Source organism: Eubalaena glacialis, chromosome 4, assembly GCF_028564815.1.
Source record: "Eubalaena glacialis isolate mEubGla1 chromosome 4, mEubGla1.1.hap2.+ XY, whole genome shotgun sequence".
Classification (NCBI taxonomy): domain Eukaryota; kingdom Metazoa; phylum Chordata; class Mammalia; order Artiodactyla; family Balaenidae; genus Eubalaena; species Eubalaena glacialis.
Window position 1 is genome coordinate 66,509,670 of NC_083719.1, and position 21,093 is coordinate 66,530,762.

The window sequence follows — 21,093 nt, forward strand, 5'->3', positions numbered from 1 at the left end:
TTGTGTTTCCATACAAATTGTGAAATTTTTTGTTCTAGTTCTGTGAAAAATGCCAGTGGTAGTTTGATAGGGATTGCATTGAATCTGTAGATTGCTTTGGGTAGCAGAGTCATTTTCACAATGTTGATTCTTCCAATCCAAGAACATGGTATATCTCTCCATCTATTTGTATCATCTTTAATTTCTTTCATCAGTGTCCTATAATTTTCTGCATACAGGTCTTTTGTCTCCTTAGGTAGGTTTATTCCTAGGTATTTTATTCTTTTTGTTGCAATGGTAAACGGGAGTGTTTTCTTAATTTCACTTTCAGATTTTTCATCATTAGTATACAGGAATGCAAGAGATTTCTGTGCATTAATTTTGTATCCTGCTACTTTACCAACTTCATTGATTAGCTCTAGTAGTTTTCTGGTAGCATCTTTTGGATTCTCTATGTATAGTATCATGTCATCTGCAAACAGTGACAGCTTTACTTCTTCTTTTCCGATTTGGATTCCTTTTATTTCTTTTTCGTCTCTGATTGCTGTGGCTAACACTTCCAAAACTATGTTGAATAATAGTGGTGAGAGTGGCCAACCTTGTCTTGTTCCTGATCTTAGTGGAAATGGTTTCAGTTTTTCACCATTGAGGACAATGTTGGCTGTGGGTTTGTCATATACGGCCTTTATTATGTTGAGGAAAGTTCCCTCTATGCCTACTTTCTGCAGGACTTTTATCATAAATGGGTGTTGAATTTTGTCGAAAGCTTTCTCTGCATCTATTGAGATGATCATATGGTTTTTCTCCTTCAATTTGTTAATATGATGTATCACGTTGATTGATTTGCGTATATTGAAGAATCCTTGCATTCCTGGAATAAACCCCACTTGATCATGGTGTATGATCCTTTTAATGTGCTGTTGGATTCTGTTTGCTAGTATTTTGTTGAGGATTTTTGCATCTATGTTCATCAGTGATATTGGCCTGTAGTTTTCTTTCTTTGTGACATCTTTGCCTGGTTTTGGTATCAGGGTGATGGTGGCCTCGTAGAATGAGTTGGGGAGTGTTCCTCCCTCTGCAATATTTTGGAAGAGTTTGAGAAGGATAGGTGTTAGCTCTTCTCTAAATGTTTGATAGAATTTGCCTGTGAAGCCATCTGGTCCTGGGCTTTTGTTTGTTGGAAGATTTTTAATCACAGTTTCAATTTCAGTGCTTGTGATTGGTCTGTTCTTATTTTCTATTTCTTCCTGGTTCAGTCTTGGCAGGTTGTGCATTTCTAAGAATTTGTCCATTTCTTCCAGGTTGTCCATTTTATTGGCATAGAGTTGCTTGTAGTAATCTCTCATAATCGTTTGTATTTCTGCAGTGTCAGTTGTTAGTTCTCCTTTTTCATTTCTAATTCTATTGATTTGAATCTTCTCCCTTTTTTTCTTGATGAGTCTGGCTAATGGTTTATCAATTTTGTTTGTCTTCTCAAAGAACCAGCTTTTAGTTTTATTGATCTTTGCTATTGTTTCCTTCATTTCTTTTTCATTTATTTCTGATCTGATCTTTATGATTTCTTTCCTTCTGCTAACTTTGGGGTTTTTTTGTTCTTCTTTCTCTAAGATTTCCTCTTTTAGAGCTGTTAGCAGTTGCCGTATGTATTGAGGTGCTCCTATGTTGTGTGCATGTATATTTATAATTGTTATATCTTTTCTTGGTTTGACCCCTTTATCATTATGTAGTGTCCTTCCTTGTCTCTTGTAACATTCTTTATTTTAAAGTCTATTTTATCTGATATGAGTATTGCCACTCCAGCTTTCTTTGGATTTCCATTTGCATGGAATATCTTTTTCCATTCCCTCACTTTCAGTCTGAATGTGTCCCTAGGTCTGTAGTGGGTCTCTTGTAGACAGCATATATATGGGTCTTGTTTTTGTATCCATTCAGCAAGCCTGTGTCTTTTGGTTGGAGCATTTAATCCATTCACGTTTAAGGTAATTATCGAGATGTATGTTCTTATTGCCATTTTCTTAATTGTTTTGGGTTTGTTTTTGTAGGTCCTTTTCTTCTCTTGTGTTTCCCACTTAGAGAAGTTCCTTTAGCATTTGTTGTAGAGCTGGTTTGGTGGTGCTGAATTCTCTTAGCTTTTGCTTGTCTGTAAAACTTTTGATTTCTCCATTGAATCTGAATGAGATCCTTGCTGGGTAGAGTAATCTTGGTTGTAGGTGCTTCCCTTTCATTACTTTAAGTATATCATGCCACTCCCTCCTGGCTTGTAGAGTTTCTGCTGAGAAATTGGCTGTTAAGCTTATGGGAGTTCCCTTGTACGTTATTTGTCGTTTTTCCCTTGCTGCTTTCAATAATTTTTCTTTGTCTTTAATTTTTGCCAATTTGATTACTATGTGTCTTGCCGTGTTTCTCTTTGGGTTTATCCTGTATGGGACTCTCTGCACTTCCTGGACTTGGATGGCTATTTCCTTTTCCATGTTAGGGAAGTTTTCGACTATAATCTCTTCAGATATTTTCTCGGGTCCTTTCTCTCTCTCTTCTCCTTCTGGGACCCCTATAATGAGAATGTTGTTGCATTTAATGTTGTCCCAGAGGTCTCTTAGGCTGTCTTCATTTCTTTTCATTCTTTTTTCTTTATTCTGTTCCGCAGCAGTGAATTCCACCATTCTGTCTTCCAGGTCACTTATCCGTTCTTCTGCCTCAGTTATTCTGCTATTGATTCCTTGTAGTGTATTTTTCATTTCAGTTGTGTTGTTCATCTCTGTTCGTTTCTTCTTTAATTCTTCAGATCTTTGTTAAACATTTCTTGCATCTTCTCGATCTTTGCCTCCATTCTTTTTCCGAGGTCCTGGATCATCCTCACTATCATTATTCTGAATTCCTTTTCTGGAAGGTTGCCTATCTCCACTTCATGTAGTTGTTTTTCTTGGGTTTTATCTTTTTCCTTCATCCGGTACATAGCCCTCTGCCTTTGCATCTTGTCTATCTTTCTGTGAATATGGTTTTTGTTCCACAGACTGCAGGATTGTAGTTCTTCTTGCTTCTGCTGTCTGCCCTTTGGTGGATGAAGCTATCTAAGAGGCTTGTGCAAGTTTCCTGATGGGAGGGACTGGTGGTGGGTAGAGCTGGCTGTTGCTTTGGTGGGCAGAGCTCAGTAAAACTTCAATCCACTCGTCTGCTGATGGGTAGGGCTGGGTTCCCTCCCTGTTGGTTGTTTGGCCTTAGGTGACCCAACACTGTATCCTACCCAGGCTCTTTGGTGGGGCTAATGGCAGACTCTGGGAGGGCTCACGCCAAGGAGTATTTCCCAGAACTTCTGCTGCCAGTGTCCTTGTCCTCACAGTAAGACACAGCCACCCCCCGCCTCTGCAGGAGACCCTCCAACACTAGCAGGTAGGTCTGGTTCAGTCTCCTATGGGGTCACTGCTCCTTCCCCTGGGTCCCGATGAGCACACTACTTTGTGTGTGCCCTCCAAGAGTGGAGTCTCTGTTTCCCCCAGTCCTGTCAAAGTCCTGCAATCAAATCCCACTAGCTTTCAAAGTCAGATTCTCTAGGAATTCCTCCTCCTGTTGCCGGATCCCCAGATTGGGAAGCCTGACGTGGGGCTCAGAACCTTCACTCCAGTGGGTGGACTTCTGTGGTATAAGTGTTCTCCAGTTTGTGAGTCACCCACCCAGCAGTTATGGGATTTGATTTTATCGTGATTGCTCCCCTCCTACCGTCTCATTGTGTCTTCTCCTTTGTCTTTGGAGTGGGGTATATTTTTTGGTGAGTTCCAGTGTCTTCCTGTTGATGATTGTTCAGCAGTTAGTTGTGATTTTGGTGTTCTTGTAAGAGGGAGTGAGAGCACGTCCTTCTACTCCACCATCTTGAACCAATCTCTCCAGGAATAGTGAATTTTTGTTAGCATTCATTTTTATTTCTTGCATTGTCAGAGTTTCAGACAAGTTCTTGCAGGTAGCAGTTTTTTTTTTTTTTTTAGCATGCATAGTTGGTAAACATTATCCTGTGAACTACTAAATTTCTCTCTTAAAATATTTAGATTTGGTAAACTTAGTTCTTGTTACCCCGTACATTACGACGCAAGATTTCATACACAAAAGACTTGGCCACACAGCTTTTTGTTAATCCTGTTGTTAAGACGGGATTCTACATGAATATTTATTTACATCCAACTGAAGCTTTTAATTTTCTTGTATCTGTAAACATCCAGAACAATAAATAACCCTTGGGAAATTGCCTGCTGATGTAAGTTTGTTCTAATATATTTTTTCATTACAGCACAGTTATTGAGTAATGCTCTAAGCGTCAGAAACCTCCCAATCAGATAGAGGTGAATCTCATATCTGCCCCTATACCTCTAAAATTGTGAAAAGAACTGTAATTTAGTAATAAATATTAAGGAATTGAAAGTCACTTATCTTAAACTCATTTTAAAGGAAATCATAAAGGGTCTTATAATTTATATCATAATTGATGTTGATGGTAAAGATGTTTATTCTCCATTTAAAAAGCAATCTTTTATTTGTGAAGTTAATATTCTATAATTCTTCAGGAAGGAAGATGGGATTTCCTAGAACATATGATGAATATAAATTAGGAGATTTTTAGTTCATAAAATTTTCACCCCTTCCCTTCTCAGGACCCCTTTTCTTGGCAAAAAAGTACAAAATATCTTTTTGTTGTCTTCATCTCCCTAATGGGATCTAATCTTTTTGAAGTTAAATTTCATTCCTTAGCATCTGTATCATTTCTAATGCACGTCCATTTTGAGATGTGTGTTACTAATGCCTTTAAGCACTAATACACCAAGTGTTAGATACATATCATTTTGTTGATTAACATTATTTCATTCCACCTAGAGGCTACTATTACTATTCATCATATTTGCATGAACTGGGAGTTTCTTGTGCACTAATGATAATTTCTATTCTTATTACCAACACATTGTCTACCCAACTAGTAGAGACTGGAAGATGGGGGAAAAAGGGAGAGGAGAGGTATAGATTCCTATAAGAGTGAAAGAATGTGGGTTTTTTGCATGTAATGGTATTAAATTGTAGTCAATGTGTTCTTTCTCATTAAAAGTTTAAGGGCTTAAACAGAAAGGCATTCTGTAGATGAATACTTTAGAAGGTTAGGTGAACAGACACTAACTTCCCCCCCCCCCCCCGCCAGGATATAATCTAGAGGTAATGTTTCACTGCAAAGTGATTGCAGCTGGATTTCTCATTACAATGAAAGTCTTTGGTTCAAACACTGAACCAAAGAGCGTCCTTCAAGTGCTGGACTTCCCCCTGTTCCAGTCTACTGAAGTATGTTTTAAAATTTTCACTTCCCCTTTGAGTTGTTTTCATTTCCTCTAAGGTAATGTGGCAGTTAACTTAATCATTTTTCTTCTTCTGACCTGTAGACTTAAATTTGTTTTTTAACTGTTCTTCCTAACATTGGTCCAGTCTTTTAAATCTGCATTGCTTAAGTCTGGTCTTCTCTTGCCCTTGATTGCTTGTCTTCCTACACTTGCCTTATTTTGTCACTTATTTTGTTCATGTTAAACACTAAGTTACAAATACTTTAAAATGAATGCCATATTTTTAGCACATAAAAAAATAAGCATTATTAATCCCTGTCTTTGTTATAAAACATTACTGAAATTGTGTACTGTTCTCTGTATATAAAATCATTCTAATTATTTCACATATTGAGGATGTAACCAACCCCCTGTAATGGTTCTTATCCATTCACATATTTAATAGACTCAGTTTGTTAATTTAGTATTTTCTCTTTCCTCTAGTCAAAGTGGAAAAAAGCCCACCTGTTAAGGGCTCCCTCTCTGGAAAAGTCAACCTACCTTGTCATTTTTCAACCATGCCTACCTTACCACCCAGTTACAACACCACCAGCGAATTTCTCCGAATCAAATGGTCTAAGATTGAATTGGACAAGAGTGGAAAAGATTTAAAGGAGACTACTGTTCTCGTGGCCCAAAATGGGAATATCAAGATTGGTCAGGGCTACAAAGGGAGAGTGTCGGTGCCTACACATCCCGAGGACGTGGGCGATGCCTCACTCACCATGGTCAAACTGCTGGCCAGTGATGCAGGCCTCTACCGCTGCGACGTCATGTATGGGATTGAAGACACACAGGACACGGTGTCATTGGCTGTGGAGGGTAAGGCTTTGGGAATCTAGAAGAAGGTAGTATAACACGATACCTGGTTCAGAAGTGTGGTGAAACAATATTCAAAAGTAGCCATTGCTCAGGGTTTGGACAAGGGGAAAAACATCAATCAACCCAACAGTCCATGTCTTTCACCAAAAATGAACTGTTATTTGTTCAGGAATCAAGGAAGGTGACTTTATACTAGATATAATGAATACCTCAAGACATGGTTTATAGCTCAAGAATCATTACTTCATTACTGAGACCTATCAGTGGTTATTTTTTAAGACTGTAAAGACTGTTCTACATTTTGTTTTAATTTTTACATATGTGTATATGTGCATATACATGCATACACATACACATACACACATACAGATATATACATACACACACACAGGAAAATCCCCTTTCCTCCTTTTTCTCACTCTCCTAACATGATTATTAAAATCTTTGAATTTGCTTTTAAGAAATATAAATTATATCTTAACTTACATTGAAGAAATAAGGCACCTAATAAGTACCATGGTAATATCATAGTGCTTTGAAAAGGCTAGGACTCAATAAACATTTGAAATGGATCAAAACAAGAACTCAGTGAATTTTTTTTAAGGTCAATGCACTGGTTGTTATCCACTGTCTTGCAATGAGACATTTTAGTTTTAGTCCATGTTCAGTGGTGGTTTGTATGTCATTTGAATTTAAGTTAGGAGACAAAGCAAAGAAAAATTGCTTTAATTGGGTACACACATAATGCCATAGCTCTTGGAAGAAAAATATTTTGGCAAGTTATTAAGCAAAATTCTAATACCCAGACATGATGGAACAGATTTTTCTTCCAACCCTCCACTTCCCTATAAAATATTTACCTTTCAGAAATATATACAAAGGGTTTTATTAAAACTCTTTCTTGTGTAGCCAAAAGGAAATATTTTGAATTTCAGATGTGACAGATTAATTTTCTGAACATCCTTTTCCATTCAGATTCTATTGCTCCCTTCTATAAATCTATTTTTATGTTTTCCAGGCATCCACTAAACACCCTGGGCTCTTTGCTCTTTTAACCTTTTTATCATTTACTTTGGTTTGTCTAGTATTGTTTTTTCTACTGATCTCTCTCTTCCTCTTTTTGTATAATGTAACATACTATATATATATATATATGGTGTTAGATACACATTGCATATAAATTTATATATACATATATGTTTTTAAAATCCCACAAGAAGTTTACAACTTCTTACAATTTTCATCATTAAAGAATTAGCAGTGGATTTGCCCCTTGCCCCCTTTGAAACAATGAAAATCCTCCACTTAATCTCCTTAGCCCCATGAGGTCTTCAAATTATCCCAGCAATTGCAGATACTTATACAGCCTGGTATTCCCTGCCTTGGTCATGGAGGCCCCTTTGTGCCCCCTTACTGCCAATCTTCAGTGCACATGGAAGATTTTTAATTACCAAGAAGGCTATTTGAAGCTTTGATCAACATAAGACTAATTTAAAACCATTCAAAGTATGGCTTAAACCTTAGAGATCATTATAAACTATCTTTCATACTTACTAGATAGTACCATATATACTTCCTGGTAAATTTAGAGTCATTCTACAAAGCTACAGATTTTATGAAAGGCATTTGATCAGTTTTTTCTAAGCAATATCAGAAATGGGAAAATGAATGTTAGTTGTCAATGCATCTACTTGGTGCCTCTGCAGGTCTTTCTGTATTGACACTGATCAGAGGTGCTTATCTATGACATGGCTAGTCTGTTCCCCGTAGATACTTTATTGGCACATACCTGTTTTGGAAGAGAGAGACAATCTAAGGATAGGCATGTGGGAGACAGTCTTATAGCTAGAAGTCAGGCTGTAAGAGAGAGAGAAAGAGAGAGGGAGAGAGAGAGAGAGACTTGTTGTCTACTCCAGGAAATTACTAGGAATAAAAGGAGAGTGGAAGATATCTTGGAAACCAAAATTAATTCCGCCTAACAAAAAAGTGGTCTTAAATGATATGACTTAATAAAATCTCATCCATAAGACCCAGTTACCCCAATTTCTATTTTACAGTGACTTCCTAGGCACATTAGCTTGACTCACTTATGCTCTTTTATGAAAATGAGTCACCATATTTACTCCAGTTAAAAATGGAGATGCTCTTGCTAAAGTAGGAGAAGAGGACCAAAGCTCCACCCCTTCAGCTGCTCTTTCCTCAGGCCTTTGACAATTCTTTGAGCCCTGAAACACAGTTCAAGAACCACTAGTTTATGTAACTCCTAAAATACAACAAAGTGGAATTTGAGGCACATATCTGGATGCCTGGCTTCTGCCCATGGGAGTCTGGAGAATTTTATTTCAGGCCTTCTTTGGGATAAAAATCATACATCTTACCTGTCAAAGTGGAGACCCTAAATTATGAATATGATAAACATTTATCACAGCAGCCTATCTGATATTTTAAAATTCTTTATCTAATTTGACCTTCCTATCAATCAAATAACCTAAGCAATATTAGTTATACTTTATGAAGGGGGAAATTAAGACATATATGATTAAGGAGCAAATTAGGGATTGGATCAGGCCTTCTCACTCATACCTAGTCCAGCGTCTTTTCCATTTTAGTATATTGTCTCTGGAAGTAAATATTACAATGTTTCATGTTTGTAGGAAGTGGTGCTGGTGAAGGCTCCATGTGCTTCTATTGAGTTGGCCCTGAGTAAAAACATGAAGTAGGAGAAGTTGATCTTGTGGCCCCCTTAACTCTGTATCTCTTGCAGCACCTACTCCATTTAATTGTCCAAGGTTCCCATAATAGCCTGAATACTACCTGCAATTAGGACAACTAGTCACCATTTGGGATTTAGTGGCTTAAATCTTTTTTTTTTTAGATTGTTTACATGGGAACAGAAAATTCTTGAAACTCTAATGGAGCAGAATAGGACACCTAAGTGAACAACATTTCTGGGGCTCCTCAGATCACCATAATTTTGCATAATGCTACATAAAATAAAGTAAAAATAAAGAAGTATCATGATGTTATTACCGAGTTAGCAAGTAATTTGACGTATTACTCCAATGAGAAACTGCACAGTATGGTGGGAGACCTGAACTTGCCCATAATTGTTTGCTGCTATCTTTGCAGGGGTTGTGTTTCACTACAGGGCAGCGACCAGCAGGTACAGTCTGAATTTTGAGATGGCACGGAAGGCTTGTTTGGATGTTGGGGCTGTCATAGCAACCCCAGAGCAGCTATATGCCGCCTATGAAGATGGATTTGAGCAATGTGACGCAGGCTGGCTGTCTGATCAGAGTGTTAGGTGAGCGGTCTGGGGGCCACCAGCTTTAATTCATCTATTTGGAGCGAGAATAAAGTGCTACCTACTAGTCCTTTATTTCCCCAGGTATCCCATCCGGACTCCCCGAGAAGGCTGTTATGGAGATATGATGGGGAAGGAAGGAGTCAGGACCTACGGACTCCGTGCTACTCATGAAACTTATGATGTGTATTGTTACGTGGACCATCTGGATGGTAAGATGTTCAAATTTCTATAGCTTCATTTGACCTAAGAAAATTGAGGAAAGACTGGGAGCACGTGGGGGTAGAGCAAGTCTTCATGCTTGTTTGGATTCCAAACAGCAACATTTAGTTTAAATAACCGTATGATTCTGTGGTGAAATAAGCTTAAATTAAAGTGGAAAGAGAACGAGGGCTGTGTAAATGGTTATGTAGGTTTGAAATGTCTTTAGTTAATGGCAGGTTTGCTTTCAGTCATGCTGCCATTGGACTGTTTCCAATACACTTTTAGAGCATTAAGAATAGAAACCTGTAAGGGTGGTACCTATTCTTGTAAGAACTTCAGGTAAAATCCTGTGATGACAAACCACTGTGAATCCAAGTGCTGATAAACACCGCGAAGTGCAGCTGAGTAAGGCAAACTAGCCCAGGAAGGATTTTCATGTTTTGCTTCTCCTTGTGTTCACTTTGCTACACTAATATTTAGAGCAATCATTCATTCATTCAACCAATGAACACATTAAAAGAAAACACCTACTGTGTGATAGTTACTCTGCTTGTAGTTAGGACTATGAAGCCAAGTAAGATACAAGCCTCGCTTTAGAGATGCTTAGAGTCTGATTGATTCTGGCACTATCATTTCTCACTTAGCATGAGTTAGATTCTTAGAGACAAGTTTGAGTTCTCTTGTGATGATGTTATCTAAGGACACAGTGCAGTTTTATTATAAGAATAGAAATTTCTGTGACTTTTGAAATGGAATTTCATTTGTAGCAACAGGTATCTTAGAAGCCTAAATATATAAATAGAAGTATTGCATTGGGTTATACTTTTAATTTTGGCTGGCTCCACAAGAAAAGAATGATCTCAATTTTCTTATGTGTAAGATAAGGAAGTAGGACTAGATAATTTCCATAGTCCCTTCCAACATTAAAATTCTATGATTCTATGAATTGAAAAAACAACCTCAGAGCCTGAAAGCTAGAAAATAAGCAGCTTGTATTTGCCTAATGCCCTAAATTTGAATAGGATGGCCTGCTTCCAAGAAAGCTGCTAAGTGTGGTTCTCTAGCATCTTAACATTCTTATTATAACTATTATTTAAGACTGATAAATGTGTTTTCTAAACCATAACTTTGATACTAACAATTTCCATTTTTTACAAGGACAAAGGGAAAAGATATGTATAATCCATGCTATGAGATATAGATAGATATAGCTTAGCTCCTTCCTTTAAATTTAATTTTATTTTAAATTTAGTTAACTTTTTTCATAGAATAGGAGCTGGTCGGTAGGGGATTCTGGTTCTAGGAAATAAATTTGGTTATTGCTATCTCAGTAAGATGGAAATTTGTATTCAAATTCACTAAGGTGGAATTTGTTTTATCACTGTGGTTCTCCTTTGGAATAATATCTATTAGAGTGATAGTTATAAAAATTTCTGGAACACTGGTAATGCTGGAACTAAACCAGAGATAGTTTTTGAAAAAGTACACATAACTTCTAATTACCTAAAAGATCTTTACCAAATATAATTGAAATGTGGTTTTCAAGTATAAATCCGTGGCCAATTTGATCCCAGTATGAATAAGCATCACAAGCCAGACTCCTTGATGGAAAGACAGGCTTAAGTATTAAGTATTTACAATGCTACCGGAAGGAGCACCGAGGGGCGCCTCTGCATGTCTCTTCTTCAGTCTTATCCTGATGGAGCTACTGAAACCCCAGTCTCTAAGGCTGCAGAATCCCTAACTTCTTTGAAGGCCAGAGGACTTTCTGCTTCTGCAGAAGTTCCAGAAATTCCACGCCCTGTACAAATTCTGTGTGAGATACTTTTGACAGGTCTTGGTGGTAAAAGCCCTACCAAGGATTCCTAGCCACGTTGTACCCATTGAGAGCTGGCTTCCCAAAATCTGTTCAGAGGATCATAACTAGTGTTCAGGGAAAATTGAACTCTGTCAGAAGAGTCATTCTGAGGATGTAGGCGTACACCACAATGAGAAGGATTTATTAGTCATACAGGAATTCTTCTCCACCTCCATAAACATCGCCACTTCTAGGGCAACTGGTATTGTTCAAACCAGTCTCTCCTCCAGTGTAACCCAACTGTATTTCATACAGTTGTATATTTACTTGGGATAAATGTTCCACATATTTGATAACTGAAAACTTGTAATGTGTAATATAGCATAACTTTAGTTGGAGTATTTATACCAAAACAACAGAATTTGAACTTTTTTGTCTTATCACATAACAGCTGGAAGAAAAAGATAAAAGAATAAGTATAAATAGGAATTCAAGCACTGGCTGAAATTTGTGTCAGCAGAGTAACAAGACGCCCTGACATGGGCAACCTTGGTAACCTATCGCCTCTCCTTCTCTGGCCTATATTTTCCATGTTAGCCCTACCCTTTGGCTTTTCTTTCACCTGGAACAACTACCACCCTACTATTCCAATACCCTGACCTTCACACAAGCTCCCCAGCACTTGGATGTGTCTGTACTATGGGCTCTCACACTGATCCCATATCCCCTTCCTAAGTCCTAGTTGGTCTCTCTCACCTTTACCATCTCCAATCTTTGAATGTGTGACTATAATCACCCTCCTGCAAATGTTTGCTTAGTCCTCCATCTCTCCTACTAGACCATGGATTCTGGGAGGGAAGAAATCATGTGTATCCCCACTATGTCCTTGGCACATAGTAGGTGCTCCATAGATTGAGTTGAATAAAATGAGTGAATTAATAAATTAACCTCCAAACTAAGTGCCCACTCTACTCACATCACTTTACACTTGCCCTTTGGATAACTTCACACATCTCCGGGCTTCATCACAATTCTACTTCCCAGTTTTTCATTGCTCCAATGTCCTTACTGGTTCATTTAATTTCACTTTTGCTCTTTTGTATGTAAATAAGTCAAATGCCTTGTGGGATGAACAGGGCACAAAGAGACACCAAGCAAACAAAAAAAATGAAAAATGATAATTTTTAGTTTTGCATGTCTAGCCCTGAACTCTCTTCTGAATTCCATACCCACAGTTCTAGTTTGTGAATCATTTTTTTTAAATAAATTTATTTATTTATTATTATTATTATTTTTGGCTGCACTGGGTCTTCGTTGCCGCACAAGGGCTTTTCTCTAGTTGGGGCAAGCGGGGCTACTCTTCGTTGCGGTGCGCGGGCTTCTCATCGCAGTGGCCTCTCTTGTTGCGGAGCACGGGCTCTAGGCGCACGGGCTTCAGTAGTTGTGGCACGCGGGCTCAGTAGTTGTGGCTCTGGGGCTCTAGAGCACAGGCTCAGTAGTTGTGGTGCACGGGCTTAGTTGCTCCGCGTCATGTGGGATCTTCCCGGACACAGGGCTCGAACCTGTGTCCCCTGCACTGGCATGCAGATTCTTAACCACTGCGCCACCAGGGACGTCCCTGTGAATCATTTGTGTGTCTCATCTCTGGTTTTCTGTTTTATTTCAGAAATAATCCCCAAGCCTTTAACAGTTCTTCAGGGGACCTGTTTTATGACCATCAAAGCACGTAAACACCATGGCCATATCATTCCCCTACTCAACGTTGTGTAGTGTGAATTTCCTGTTGCCTTCCTCCTCAGGCAAACTCTGCCTGACCTGCAAAGCCCCTCAGTCCTGGCTTGGGAGTAACCTATTCAACTGTGTTTCCCTCTCTTCAATATGATGCTACATATGTGCACCAGTCATCCACAGACCCTCTGCTACCTCCTGCCAGCAGTTCTGCTTTGATCCTCTCTGAAAACACAAGCCTCTCACCTTTCCAGCATTCTACTCTTCCCTCTGCCTATGAACAGACTGCCTCCAAGAGCCCATCTTTACCTCTTCCAGCTCACACTGACATTTCCTGATTCTGAACTCCCACTTTTCTTAGAGTTAGTTCCACATATCTCGTGTTTAATTCTTCTCTGGTTGCTTTATATTCATCAGACACAAACTATTACTTGTTATTTTTATTTCTGAAAAACTTCTGTAAGCTCCTGATAGAGATAAGGCCATAGTCATCTTCTGTGACTCTCCCAACCACAATGAAGAACCTATTCCAGTAATAGACACATGATAGTTACTCAAGAACTACTTGGTGGTAATTGCAGTATTTCTCCAGACTTTGTCTCTTTCAGAGGCTGTCTCTACCATGCTACCATTTCTACAGTACTTGAAAAAAATGCCAAGCTTTGTCCACCAAACTTACTAAAGATTTTTTTTTTTAATTGGATCACCATGATACTAGTTTTTTCTCTTTGAATTTCTCCTCTCACTCTTTTCTGTGGTGTCTCTTGGGAATAATTCCTTCCTAGAGACACTCTTTTCTCCTTTCCAGCCTCTCACAGTCATTGCCTTTTCTTGCCTTCCCAGCCAATTGTCCTCTCTGGCATTGGTTCCTTTGTCCCTGTTCACAAATTACAGGTTTATTTTTCTACTGCTTCCTCACGTCAAAATCCATGATAGCTCTATCACCTCTATGACTTGTCTAATGCCTCCACGTCATACTTGTGTCTGACCTAGAACCAAAAACAACCTTTCCTTTTTCTCTTAATGAGCTCCTTTAGATATGAAAAGCTAAAAATTTAGGTAAAAGCCTGAATGTCATTAAACAGGTCTTAGAGCAAGGCTTAGTTCCAGCTTCTTTAGGGTCTTTGATAGGATCAAAATCAGATATATCAAATCTGGAAACTGTGTGATTTCCTGCCTGTGGATGCTCAGATTGACTTAATTTTAATAGAATTTACAGCATGTAATCTACAGAGTACTTCACCAATGGGAGTTATTTAAGAATTAGTGATAACTGGGTTTATTCAGTTAAAAAGCCCCATGTCAGCTAGTATAGCTTCCTGTACACTCTGGTTCAGCAGATGGGTTCAAATATTGATTTTGGATTATAGAACCTCTCCACACTGGTTGAGGTTGGTGCTAGAAGATGCTGAAACTTTTTAGTTATTCTCTGTAGAACTCACAGAATCATAGATCACAGTTATGGCTGTGGGTTCCCAAATAGACTTTAGATATTAACACACCTTGCTAAGGATTTGAAACTGAACTTGGAGTTGTTTTTGTTTAAGTGTTTGAATGGTCTAGCTAAGAGCCACTGAGGAAGGTGACCAGGCATGGCACCCTGCAGCACCTATGGAAAATGCGTCTTCATTCAGTATGGTGACTTGAATAGATTAACTGTGAGGTAGCTCCATAGGTAGGGTAAGGAAAGAAACTATTTATTGTATGGTTGCATTGCCATTTAACTTAATTCTCACAAAAACCTTGACAGGCATTTATTTAAAACCTTTATTTTTACACATAAGGAAACTAAGGCACAGAGGTTAAGTGACTGGATATACCCTTTTTCCTGTTCTACTGTGGTAACTTTTCAGGACCACCAAAGATTCCCCAGTAGAGCAACAGGCAGTCTTACAAACCAAGAGGATGCAAAGTGCTCTTAAAGCTCCCCCAAATCTCTGATTTCTCACATAAAAATATCCTAATTCTTATTTGAGTAATGATTGCATTCCTGTTTGGATTGCAGTGATTGGAATTGCTGGGTTAAATGATAACTCTATTTTTAACTTTTTGAGGAACTGTTTTAAAATTCTTACTGGCAGTATATTAGGGTCCTGATTCTTTCATTCTTGCCAACATTTGTTTTCGCCTGACTTTTTGATTATAACCATCCTAATGTGTGTACAATGCTATCTCATTGTGGTTTTGATTTGTATTTCCCTGATAGCTAATTATGTTGAGCAACTTTTCCTTTATGACTATTGGCCGTTTACATATTTTCTTGGAGAAATACATATTCAGAACCTTTGCCCATTTTAAACTGGGTATTTGTCTTTTTGTTATTGAGTTGTAAGAGTTCTTTGTATACTCTAGATTCAAGAGAGTCTATTCAGATACATGATTTGTAAATATTTTCTCCCATTCGCCGATCTGCATTTTTACGTTTTCAATGGGATCCTTGGACACACAAAGTTTTTAATTTTGATGAAGTCCAATATCTACTTTTTCTTTGATAGTTTGTGCCTTTGGTGCCATATCTAAGAACACATTACCAAATCCCGAGTCATGAAGACTTACTTCTGTGTTTGCTTCTAAGAATTGTAGAAGTTTTAAGTTTTACTTTTATTTTTATCTGTTTTGAGTTATTTTTTGTATATGGCATAAGGTAAGAGTCCAAATCCATTCTCTGGTATGTGGATATTCAGTTATTCCAGAACTATTTGTTAAAAAGACTATTCTTTCCTCATTTAAGGGCCTTGGCACCCTGTTTAAAATCAGTTGATCATAGATATATGGTTTTATTTCTGGACTCTCATTGATCTATATGTCTATACTTATGTCAGTGCCACATTGTGTTGAATACTATTGCTTTGTAGTAAATTTTGAAATTGGAAAATATGAGACCTCCAACTGTGTTCTTCTTTTTCAAAATTGTTTTACCTCTTCTGGGCCCCTTGAGTTCCCATATGATTTTTAAGATCAGCTTGTCAATTTCTACAAAGAAGCCAGGTGAGAGTGAACTGAATCTCCAGATCAATTTGAGGTGTATTGTCATCTTAACAATATTAAGTCTTCTGATCCATAAACATGTGATTTTTTTTCCATCTTTTTTTTAGATTCTCTTTACTTTCAACCATGTTTTATAGATTTTATAGCTTTCAGAGTATAAGTTTTGCTGTACTTTTGTTAAATTTAATCCTAAATATTTTATTCTTTTTGATGCAAATGCAAAAGGAATTTTCTTTATTTCTTTTTCTGATTGTTCATTGGAAGTGTATAGAAATATAATTGATTTTTGTATATTGGTCTTATATATTGTATCCTACAACCTTGCTGAAATTGCTTATTAGTTCTAATAGTTTTTTTAATGGAATCCTTAGGATTTTCTATATACAGTCCCTTTTATTTTATAATGTTACCTTAAATAAGCAGAAAGTAGAAATGTCTTGACATAAAACCCTTGAAACATGTGACAGTCATTTGCTTTAAGGTTTTGATATCAATTTCTGGAATTCTAAATTGGAAAAGCTTCTTTGGAAATACAGTGGCCATTTAACTCTCAGCTGTGAAAAGTAAAAAAAAACTAGGCTGATTCTCCTGTGTTGACCTGCAGCCATACTGAGCCTGTCAAACCAAATAACACATTCAATCTCATATATTTTGAAGACTCAGACATCCAGAAATGTTTTAGAACCTCTTTCTCACTCTAATTAAAATCATACTGCTCTGTCATTGGGAAAGAATGAGATCCGACATCCTGCAAACCATAAAAATATGTTTAAATTTTAGTGAGATTTCCTGTGTCTTTAAACCTTTCAAATGACATATATAAGATCTTGTGTAACAACACATTGACAAATATGTGGATTCCCTTTCCCATGAATATGATCTGATTTAGAGAATGTTAACTATCACAGCTGACTGATGACAATTCTCTAAAATTAATTAGAGGTTAAAATTTTCAAAACCCAGTGTCTATGCTTTAAGCCACATTATGCGTCTACTTCAGCCTAAAACAAGTGAGAAATTTGAAAGGTGCTGACCTGGCTTTCCAGTCTCATTACCCCTCAAATGAGAAACATTGCCAGCCTAACACTAGAATTGGATGAAGTTACCTTGGCAGCCCCAGAAGTTTTCTTGTCACTGTTAACAGAAGGTTTGTTTCTGTACAGGTTAAAGGATCAGATCTTAGGGGGAATTGACATGCTGTTGAATTACCTACAAATATTGGCTGTCAAGAGATTATATAGTAGTGTAGGTTAGCTGTTAACCAGCCATGTACAGCTGATGGATTTCGTGATCCAGGATAATGAGTATTAGTCTTTATTGCTTTGATCTTGTATATATAGACATGGGCAAAAAAGAGAGAGAAAGACAGAGAGAAAAGAGAAAAAGAAGCTTCCTTTGAAAAAAAATAAAAGTCCAAAACTTTAAACCTACTAATAATTATGTTGAATTGTCTTTATCACCATAATACTTGCCATATACTCTAAGTGGTTTTATCCTATGGGCATTTCATGTGACTGTTTCCAGTTCACACACCATATCTACTTTTGCACACATTTATTACTCATATACCATTTTGACCCAAATAGCAACGAAATGTAGTAACAATCACAAATCTTGAACTTCCTTACAGTGAGCAAAAAATCAGGAAGTTCTGTTCTCAAGTGGGCAAAGGGACTCATGATTAGTTTATAAGAATAGATTTTCAGACCAGACAGTTCAGTATAGAAAGGTTATGAGCACAAATAAACAGAATAAATATAAACATTGATCACACTACCCAGAAAATAGACGGATCTAGATAATTGTGGTGATATATCAGCTTTGACTACCACAGACAGCGGCCCATCAGCTGCAGTCCAGGAAAGAATTGAATAATTATCTGTGATCTGCTGATGCCAATTCCCCGTTTCACCTTGGTGATCTCAGGGAATTTTCAGTGGAAGAAAAATATCCTATCTTATCTTTGCTCTGGACCCAGTCTCTTTTATAATTTTTCTGAGATACTCCTGAGTGTAAAGTCTAGCTTTTGAACAGTGTAGGTCATCTTAATGTTTTGATTTGTTTTCATCATTGCTTGCCATTTTAGTATGTGTCATTTTAAAGTCTGCTAAGAAATAGCTTTTCCATTTAGCAATCAGAAGTGTGGAAAAATAACATGCATGGTCCACTTTCCAGGGAGTCTTTTAGCAGTTACTTGTCAAATTTAAGTATTTTTTTCTTAATTCTGATTTTTCTTAATTTCTGATGATGTTAATTCCTATGATTAAGACGAATTTAGTTTGTAGAATGTCACCACATATTAAAGTCTCACCAGCAATGTCTTCCAGTTTCTTCTAGGAGATCCCTGGAAAGTTGGAATAACAGGAATAATTCAAAGCCAGATCATTTAACTTGAAATTTTGGAAAATTAGAGGTTATATATGTTTTCTATATGAACGTGCAAATTATCCTGTGTGTGAAATCCTCTGTTCTGCATTATAGTTTATGTGTGTACTAATGCAAATATATATGTATACATGTCAGTAAATTCTTACTTACAACAACTTAAGTTAACTTGGCATTTTACCTTAAGTCATGCATCGTTTTGTGTATAAAGGATATTTTGTGTATTTCTTTCCTGACATTTTATTTGCTCTCCTTAATCAGAGAAAAATTGATAGATAATTTTTATTATTTAATTATATTATATCATAGATAATTATTTATTATCTATAATAATCTATGAGAGATACAATTATCTCATAGATAGATAACATTTAGAAATATGTTTCAAATCTGTATTCTTGTTACAAATTTGATAATAAATGTCCTATAGATGTACCTGCTTTGATGAGGCAACTTCTGGAACTGAATAGTAGACTCCTTGTTAACTTACAAAAGTGATGCTTGTCTTCCAGGAAGGCATATATCCAGTAAAGCTAAAATACATTCAATTGTTCCGTCACAGTATTCAAGAGTAGAGCTAGAACACAGCCTTGTCCGACGCTAATAACAGGCGTTTTCTCTCTCAAGGAAGGCTTTGCTCTCTCCTCTCACTCTTAAGGTGATACTGTGATAAAATTCAGAAGGAACTTTTATTACTTACATCAGAGGCCAAAAGGTGCCTTTAAGATACCCTCAGGGTAGGAACTCATACAACCTGACCAATGAAGTCCTGTTGGAGAGAGAGAAGCTAAGCAAATGCACTGAGTTGCTTTGCTTGATTTCCCATGTTTGCTTTCTCTTTCTCTGTTCCTTTGGTTCCTGGTTTGGCTTTGCCTCTGGACTTTAGATTTTATCTCTAATCTTTTGCCTCTTATCTCTTGGTATATCCTCATATGATCATTCATTTTAGGACCAAGCCTAGGTTTACATTCCTGTTACTGGCCCAGACTTAATTTCTGTCTAATGTCATTAATGCTATGAATGACTGATGTTAGAGTTTAGAACATATAATTTGACCTATAAATAATTCCTGACTATAGATTTTAAAACTGAGAGTAGATCAATAAAATCTTTGAAAATCTTAACATCTTGACTGCTTTTCTCAGTGTAAAAGTAGACAGTGTTTAGCCTAAAACCTGCATTATTCTATGGGATATGGGATTGAAAGACTTGCGCCCACAGTTAGTGACTAAGGAGAAAGACTGCTACTTTTGTCTGCTCTACCTTGCTTGACTTTTTGCAAAAGCTTCTTTTTAAGAAATGAGACACTTCTGTGTTCAGCTTAAATATGGTCTTGGACACTTTATCAGGGTCCCTGCTCTGTGCCAGATTCCTTTGTTCCCTTGCAGTCTCTGATACACCCCTGGGGGGCAATGGACTTCATATGCCCTTTGCTTTGTTTTTTGGCTCCTGCTTTGATTCTGTCTGATTACCTGGTCTACGCAGTCTGCTTCTATCTCGAGCAGGTTAACACATAGGCTACCAGAAACTTAATACTAAGTTATCTTTGTTATGGCTCAATTGAGATTCCTTTTCCTGATTGAAACATACATGTCTCTAGAGCAGTGTTTTCCAAACTATCCCATGAAACAGATCCATGGACTGTTAATTAGCCTTCTATGAGAAAAGGAGATTACTCTGGTCAAATGGCTTAAAAATCCTAACTTCTTTGTGGGGACTCCCAAATAAATACTATAATATTAACTACTCTGAGAAGTCTTACAGAAACGAAGACCTGTCAGATGACTTGTATTTGTTTCCTAAATGCCAATGTCCACGAAACCTCTTTTCTTCGGAATACCTACTCATGTCTCAGGGATCACCAGTTTTCTGTAGAAGACATTTTTGGAAATTATATTCTTAAGACTTGGACCATAAGTTAATAACCTTCCCAATCCACATCTTCAACAATAAGCTTTTAACAGGTTAATTCTGATTTAAACAGCAGATCTCCTTACATTTGTATTATGTTAGATAAAAAATATATAATGTCAAAGGATTATCTATTTAAAACCAGGCAACTAATGAATCAAAAAGTACTTGACAGGTGGTTATTTTAGTTTTGTTAATAAAATGTAAAAATAGATGTCTTAGAAATCAAGGACACAGTAATATGAATTAGTTCAGTTATTGCTATCTGTGTATTACCTATTAATTCACTTTTTTTTTTCTTTCCGGTTTTGGTTTTAGTATGAAACTGATGCCAGGATATTCTGGCATATTTGAGAAAAGTAGAAGATGTCTGGCCTTAATAATTTGAGGTTGAAACATAGGAAGGGCAAAGTTTAGACATTCAACGTATTGCTTTTGGTAGAGATTGTCAATTCTAAAAGCTTTAAGACTCAGTAAGAGAATTCCATAGTATGGATGCTTCACTATATCATTAGATTTTTGAAGTGGACAAGGTAATGTTTATGTTAAACAGTTATGATTTAGGAGGGCTTAGACTTTTTTGTTTTGGAACAGAGTTAAAGTAAATGTTTTTCTTTTCCTTTTCTCAT

The 21,093-nt window shown here is 37.1% G+C and overlaps 1 protein-coding gene across 3 annotated transcripts in view; it reads left to right on the forward strand.

Moving 5' to 3' along the window:
• VCAN (versican) overlaps positions 1 to 21,093 on the forward strand; it is a 115,254-nt gene that overhangs the window by 20,539 nt on the left and 73,622 nt on the right. For all 3 annotated transcript variants that reach the window (XM_061189418.1, XM_061189414.1, XM_061189417.1), the window contains exons 3-5: positions 5,769 to 6,146; positions 9,276 to 9,450; positions 9,535 to 9,662. In XM_061189418.1, coding sequence (XP_061045401.1) covers positions 5,769 to 6,146; positions 9,276 to 9,450; positions 9,535 to 9,662 — 681 coding nt within the window. The remainder of the gene's footprint in view (positions 1 to 5,768; positions 6,147 to 9,275; positions 9,451 to 9,534; positions 9,663 to 21,093) is intronic.